The sequence below is a fragment of the Cynara cardunculus genome (genome assembly GCF_001531365.2).
Source record: "Cynara cardunculus var. scolymus isolate 2C chromosome LG 4, CcrdV1, whole genome shotgun sequence".
Lineage (NCBI taxonomy): Eukaryota > Viridiplantae > Streptophyta > Magnoliopsida > Asterales > Asteraceae > Cynara > Cynara cardunculus.
Window position 1 is genome coordinate 20,055,734 of NC_037531.1, and position 7,630 is coordinate 20,063,363.

Below are 7,630 nucleotides of genomic sequence, written 5' to 3' on the forward strand. Positions count from 1 at the left end.
AGACTTCAGACTTCAGCACCTCTTAAAAAACAAACGCCACCTTAGAGTTGTTGCATGGTAGTAGTTTTTTTTTATCATATCATTATATGATTCATATGACATAACAAAAGGAAAAGAAGGGTTAAAGCATACCAAAGCAGTCAGATTTTGAGAAAAGCCTTATTATTAGTCAAAAAAAGAACTTACAGGTCTGTTTGGTAAGTACATGACTAAAAGCTTTATTATCTACACTTTTTTGGTTTGTGGTGTTTGGGTACTAGATACTCTTTTAGTATAAAAGGAGTATACTTGTTAAGAAATGGAACATAAAGATTAACATACATACACCATGACAATTCAAAGGTATATAGTAGTGGTACCAGTAGTAAAAGTTGAAGAATAGGACCACTGCCACCCCTACCTCTGTTTTTAGTATTGGAATTTAGCCTGAAAACATGAGTTTTGTCTCTGCAACTTTCCTACCCACCCATACCAACTTATCACATGCATCCTTCCACTTCCACTTGATAACCAAAGAAAATCTCTCTCTCATATCTGGTCATTTCATCCCTTCTTAAAACAGATGAATGTGAAAGTCTTTTGGTCAAGAAAAACAAAATATGGGTTTAATTACAAGTTTCAAAGGGAGAAGGTAGGGCACAAGAAGCTGTAAAGATATGGTGTAAGCTATTATTTAAGTATTGTTCATATTTTATATTGAATTAAAAAGCACATTTAATAGATCTGGTTTCCCACAACAGTTGACTTTAAAATAGATTTTTTCAAATTTGTGAAACTGGTTTATGTTTAGTGGGGGTCAACTTCAAAAAAGTGGTTTGGTTGGTATTACACCCAACACCATGAGTGGTTAAAAATGTTGAGTTACCAGTTAAAAAGGTACTTTAGTTGATGAGGAATTGGAACAACACACAACACAAACACGAGATGTAATTATTAATCATATATTAAGTGATACTAACATAATCTTAATTAAGAACATAGTTGAAGAAAAAGGGAAAATTGGTTTTCCAATATAACATTAGCTAGAGAATTGGAATTATTTTCAACTTTGTTTTTGCATTACGCACGTACCGATCCCTGAAATGTGTGAACAAGAGCACCTGCTCCTGCGGATGCAAAGTTGGCTCCGATCTTGTAATAGGTTCGGCTGGCCGGCTGATCCATATACGGCGGGATCAACGGCAACTTGACATACTCCACTGTTTGATATAATAATTAATTTATGAAAATTAATCAACTAAGAAATGGAAATGGAAATGGAAATGGAAATGAATTAATTAAGAAGAGAGAGGCTTACAGATGAAATCAGGAATGATACGGCCATCGGAAAAGCGTCCTGTGGGGAAATGGAAGTATGTTTGGCCGTAAGGCGGGAAATTAGATTGGTCGAGAGTGGTGGTGTTAATGTAGTTGTTGTTTCCAGGATCAAAGAAAGAGTCTCCGAAGATGAAGAACGCAGGAGCGGTGGGAGTGGATGTTGATATGGATATGGAGAGAGAGATGAAGAAGAAGAAGAAGAAGCAGAAGCAGTTGCAGCATGCCCATGGCGATGGCGGTTCCATTACAATTACAATCACAATTACGATTACAAGTAGAAATAAAGGTAATTTACTGATATACCATATCTATCTTACAAATTATAAAATAATTTTAAAAAACATATATGTATATGTATATATATATATATATATATATCTCTCTCTCTCTTCTCTGTGTGTGTGTGTGACAAGCAAACGGTGTTGACTAATCAAAATATTATTTAACTGAGTCTGCCATGTCAATTCCCTTTTTCATTTTTTTATAAAATGATATGCTATTATTTGATTAAAAGAAACTTAATTAAAATGATTATTTTGATAGAGATGGTTTTATCATTTAGGTTTGTTTGATTAACGCTGTTGAGGAATGAAAATGAAAATGAAAATGAAAATGAAAATGAAAATGAAATGAGAATGAATTTCCATTCCCTCCGGTTTAAGTAGAAATGAAATTTTGGTCTTTTGAGGAAATGAACTCATTATATTATAGAAAATCAAACAGTTTCTTTTATTTTTATTTTCATTGATTACTCCTTTAACCAAACACCCCCTTAGTCATTTCTGGACTAGATCCACAATTACATGAACCTAGTATGTAAATTAGTTGATAGGTGTGGAAAAATATGTGTATGTTTTTCCAAACTGCGGTTCAGAAACTTTATTTTTTTCTTACACTTTGACTTCTCCGCAAGTTACAGACCAACCAACCAATTGTGTTGTAATATTGGAAAGAAATGGTTAAGAGGCGAAACCATCTAATCAAAATGATTATTTTAATTAAAATACTTTTTCATGTGGATTTACATCTCCAACAAAATTTTGAAAATCGAGCAATTTAGCATGTTTGGTTTGGCAAAATCTAAAAGAATTAAAATGATCAGTTGTTTTGGTCAGACGTTTAGTTTACGTATGGAATGAAATTGAATTTCATCATTCATGGATCGTAAATTAATTAATTGAGAAGGAATTCGATTTCATTCTATCCCCATTTTCTCAATTTGATTTACGCAGACCCATATAACCTTCATGTATTTAAGAAAAATGTGTTAGTTAGAAGATGATATCGATTGAGGTTTATATGGTTATGTAAAAGTATGTTTGAAAATGAAATTTGTAAAGTGGCTCTCATCAAAAATGATATTTCATGAGCATGAAGATGGTTTTTTTGATAGTGGATAGAAACAAAGTAGATAACGGTTTTGACATGCTTATTCAAATTGAGTGTGGAGAGAATATTTATATATATATATATATATATATATATATATATATATATATATATATGGTGTTAATGTCTCCCATCTCCATCCCCATCTCTATAAAAGGGAATAATATTAGATGTTTCACATCACATGTTAATAATAAACACACATATTAATTTAATAACAAATATGTAATACATATATTCAAAATCATTATTTTTGGTAGGATGGAAGCTTAACATCATATGAATCAGTCATCTTTGGGTTCATGGCGTTTGCTGTCTCTTCATCTGGAAGCATATATAATCACAAGCAGATCAACTTCATTCATTCATCACATTCATATTCAAAAAGTAAACTCCATTAATTTCAGCATACCTACACACACATGCTTCATGCTACAAAAACAATTAAAATAGCCGTCCAAAAATGCATAATCACATTGAAAACCTTATTTGGAATTTGGAGGCTTTATATATACATATGTAGTTACACCAACATTTCCTACGGTTACTAGAAAAATAGTAGAAGCTACTATTTTTTTTTAATAGATGGTTGTAGAAGCTACTGTCACCCACATTTCCGTCAAACACTCAAGTATAAATGTAACAAACATTATGAGATTTTTTAAAGAATTTGTAAATCTTGATAGAATTTATACAACTAGTAATATAAAAGGTCTGGAATCTCCCACGCCCTTCTGTTTCCAATAAAAGTTAGTAGGTGATTTCATTGGATATGAAGAAAACCCTTTATATTCCATAAAAGCCTTTTGGTCTTTCCTATATATGCAAATATGCTATATAATAAATTGTTAAGTAAATATGCAACTTCATTCATCTTGAACATGGCTGGTAGCTCAAGCTCTCATCTTTTCCACGTTGTAGATGATTTCTACTTTTCAGCTCTCCATGATGATGACGAAATCTTTCCCATTTCTGATGAGAAATATGCCCACCAACTGCAACTTCAAGAGGCTCTCATATCTGCCTCAGCCTCACTATTTCAAAATGCATCATCATCCAAGAAGCAGCGGATCGAGGAGGAGGATGCATCTGACCAATTACACGACAGCTTCTGTGAAATTTGCATGGACAGAAAGACTGCTTCTGATATGTTCCGTAACATTAACGTTTGTGGTCATTTGTTCTGTCTAGACTGTATTCGCCGACACGTGGCTGCCAAGATCAAGGAGAATATACCACAGGTTAAGTGTCCTGAACCAAAATGCAAGGGGATAATAGGACCAGAAATCTGTCGATCCATTGTCCCAAAACAAGTACTGGCGAGATGGGAAGAGTCGCTATGCGAATCTCTGATCCTTGGTTCCGACAAGTTCTACTGCCCATTTAAAGACTGTTCAGCCATGTTGGTGGATGATGGTGGTGAAACCGTGACATCATCGGAATGCCCAAATTGCAACAGACTGTTCTGTGCACAGTGCAGGGTAGTATGGCATTCAGGGATGGATTGTAGGGAATTTCAGAGCCTAGAAAAGGGTGAGAGGGATCCAGAAGATGTAATGTTGATGGAGCTTGCCAAGAAGAAGAAGTGGAGGAGGTGCCCAAGATGCAAGTTTTTTGTAGAAAAAGCACAAGGTTGTCTTCACATATCTTGCAGGTTGGTTCAAGACTCATCATGGATTCTTAGCCTTTAATTAGTGCTCCTGAAATTGCTAATTTGATGTTGTTGCAGGTGCGGGTATGAATTTTGTTATGGATGCGGATTGATGCATCATGGAAGTCATGTCTGCCCAATCGCTTGATGTTTAATTTTTCCTGAATCTTGGCAGCTGCTACTTGAACCAAAATGAAATGGGATTTGTGTTTACTCTAATTTTTATTGTAAGTTGGAGATGGCAACATGCATTAATTGTCCTTTCTCTTAGATCAAATGGGATGATCTATATATTTATCTGATGCAAGTTGTTAAAGGATTTGGATTTTTTGGCATATGGGATTTGGAATCATCATAAGTTTTACACAACTAATTAACTGTATATATATATATGTCATCAGCTGATGATAACCAAATTCAAATTTAAGTATCTTACAGGAAATTATTTTTGCAACTGCTTAATAGATAATTAAAGAAAAAAAATATATTTCTTCACATCATAATTGAAATGGGAATAAATTTTTGGATTTTAATTTCAAAAATTATGTTAAAATAAATGCAACATAATATATGGAATGTTGGTGTAAACAAAATTTTGGAATATAAACATACTTTCTTGTTACGAATTAAATCCCATCATGGTTTATGGAAGTAATTATCAAGAAGATCAAATTTTAGTACATGATAAATTAAGAAAAAGTATTTTAATCTATATATATAATATATAAAAGAAAAACGAAATGTTTTCTTAACACTGAAAATTAATTGAAAACTTTAATAATTAACAATTGAATTTAAAAACCATCATTAGAAATAAAAACATTTCGTCTTCTGATTTCTTGTACAAGAGTCTTGATTTTTATCTTGAATTTAAACGTATAAGTGAGATTTTTTATGTATCTTCTTGACTTTATAATTGTTAATATATACACATTATTGATGTTGAAAATTTATGATAGAAAATGTTTTTTTAAAAACTACTAGTTGTGTACCCGCGCAATGCAGCGGGAGCCATGAATTTTAACGATTTTGAAGTTTCACTGGTTTTATAAGATAAGATTTAACGATGATATAGGTTACACTTGGTCTTTACATATTAATACAATTTGAATAAATAAGAGTTATGGTTCCAATTACAGACTATCGATGAAAAAAATTGTATGACAGTTTAAAATTCAACATATTTAAACGACTTCACAAATGTGTTCGATTTACACCAAGAGCAAAGCCAAGAAACTTGAGTTTTAAGATAAACACTCAAAATCAATAAAGAAAACTACAAATTTGACAGATCATAAGCCATGAAAAGACAAAAAAAGATGGGTTTTARAATGAAATTTCAACTGCTTACCCTCTTTTTTGTCTAGAAACTCAGATTAAGATTGAATTAATACATGTATATATATTTCAAAAAAACGCAAGAACATATTATTTCAAAACATATTATACAGTGCAATTTGGACAGCCTAACCCCAAAATATAGTATATATATAAATAAATAACTATAAAAGTATAATCGTAAATATTAAAAATATTTTTTCACAGTATATATAATATATAATAATATAATTAAGTCAAAAACTATTCAATATTDGAYTCATTTCGAAGGTATTAACGAGACGATTATAATAGTGTAACTTGTTAAAATAAAAATGTATATTTTAAACATGTTTTAATTGATATACGATTGTGTATGTTAATTTGATAAATGTTTAAAATGAAACATTTAAAAGTAAAAAACGTAAAGTAAATTAATTAACTAATTATAAGAGTATAAAGTGTAACTTTTAAATTATAATTTTAAAAAAATCGGTTGTGAGATGGTGAGTGTATGTGAGGAGATGAGGGGGTTAAAAAGTGAAAAAGTAAAAGGATAGTATAAAGGGTATTTTGGTCATTTAGTATTTTAAGACTTTAAGACTTTTGCTAAATTTGCTTAATAAGATAGTATAGATGATTATGGAGTTTTAATTATATAATTAAGTTGTTAATTAATGAGTTGAAATTGAGGTAGTAGTTAGGCAAATGGGTTCAATTATAAATTTTTAATCTATAAAATATTGTATGTCTTGATCTGTATTTCTATTTTATATATAGAAATGTGTTTTGAAATATAAGAAAATTCTAGTATAATATGGAAAAACGAACTAAAAATAAACAATTAAAAAATGAATGTTGTAATCCCTAATAGGAAAATATGATATTGTTTTTTAATTACATATTATTATTTCCTTATATTTATCATTTGTAGATTTCTAGTTCGATTTCCCTTGTTTCTAGGCTCCATATACGAAAGACAGCTTTTTTTCTTTTCTTGAAAACTCGAGAAGGCGGGTTAATTGATGATCAACATCACTAGTAATTAGTAAAGATATCATCATGGATGACAGCAGTTCAAGCTCTGGTCTTTTCGACATTCTAGATCATTTCTACTTTCACCCCTCCATGATGATGATCAAATCTTTCCCATCTCCGATGAGAAATATGCCCACGAACTGCAACATCAAGAGGCTCTCATGTCCTCCACTATCAGAATGCATCATCATCAACTACAACACTTCATAAGAATCGTAATCAGGTTAGGTTTGTATATGCTAATTTGTCCTCATTTCCAGGAACAAGGGACCTCAAATTTACATCTTTGTCAAATATTTGTATTGCAGGAAGATCCTCAAAATAACTTTCATCATCATCTCTACTGGCTGCAGGCGGGGGAACATTGATCTTTGGTGAATCCCCAATAAAGCAAGGACCTAACTTGCTGTCACCTTTATGGGAATGACCAGAGGTCACAAGGTTGTTCCTTACATAATAGAGCCTAAAGGATGAATGTGCAAGTTGGAAAGCATCCCAACTATTGCTAGATGAACTGCAACTCCCAAATGCAAAGAACATCAGACATCATAAGATGTAGAATTTAGGAGCTTGTTGGAGTTTAAGGAGATTGCTTTTGGAATGATCTATATATTAACACCCTTACAACAACTAGTTGGAAGTTTTGAGCCTGGCTACATGCTACTAGTTTGGTATGAGACTTCACGTCACACAAATTAGATGAGTAATAGAAAGTAAATGATATACCTATGAACCACAGGAAAAAAAATATGCATGTCAAAAATGGCAAGCTGCATTACAAGAAAAAGTGTTCTTCCAATATATCACATAAGGAATCCCTGATAAACAAAATCACAGGTATTTCTCACTGAATTTCGATACGTTAAGAAATGCCAAAGCTGGCTTTAAATACAATAGCATAACCACTTGAAATAAACA

General features: G+C 31.8%; 2 protein-coding genes across 3 annotated transcripts in view; one reads left to right on the top strand and one right to left on the bottom strand.

Moving 5' to 3' along the window:
• Positions 1-1,591, bottom strand: part of LOC112511854 (GDSL esterase/lipase 5-like) — a 3,517-nt gene extending 1,926 nt beyond the window's left edge. For both annotated transcript variants that reach the window (XM_025117675.1, XM_025117674.1), the window contains exons 1-2: positions 1,298-1,591; positions 1,072-1,199 (exon numbers count right to left, since the gene is read on the bottom strand). In XM_025117675.1, coding sequence (XP_024973443.1) covers positions 1,072-1,199; positions 1,298-1,562 — 393 coding nt within the window. In that variant the 5' untranslated portion in view covers positions 1,563-1,591. The remainder of the gene's footprint in view (positions 1-1,071; positions 1,200-1,297) is intronic.
• A 1,996-nt stretch (positions 1,592-3,587) lies between these two features.
• On the top strand, positions 3,588-4,470 carry LOC112511005 (probable E3 ubiquitin-protein ligase RNF144A). The gene is made up of 2 exons (XM_025116359.1): positions 3,588-4,338; positions 4,436-4,470. The coding sequence occupies exons 1-2, from the start codon at positions 3,588-3,590 to the stop codon at positions 4,468-4,470; spliced, it is 786 nt and encodes a 261-aa protein (XP_024972127.1).
• The last annotated feature ends 3,160 nt before the right edge of the window (positions 4,471-7,630 follow it).

Excerpts from the sequence above, each read along its gene's own strand:
- LOC112511005 (XM_025116359.1), top strand. The coding sequence starts at position 3,588 with ATGGCTGGTAGCTCAAGCTCTCATCTTTTCCACGTTGTAGATGATTTC. Across the intron at positions 4,339-4,435 it reads TTTTGTAGAAAAAGCACAAG|GTGCGGGTATGAATTTTGTT; the intron begins GTTGTCTTCACA and ends ATGTTGTTGCAG.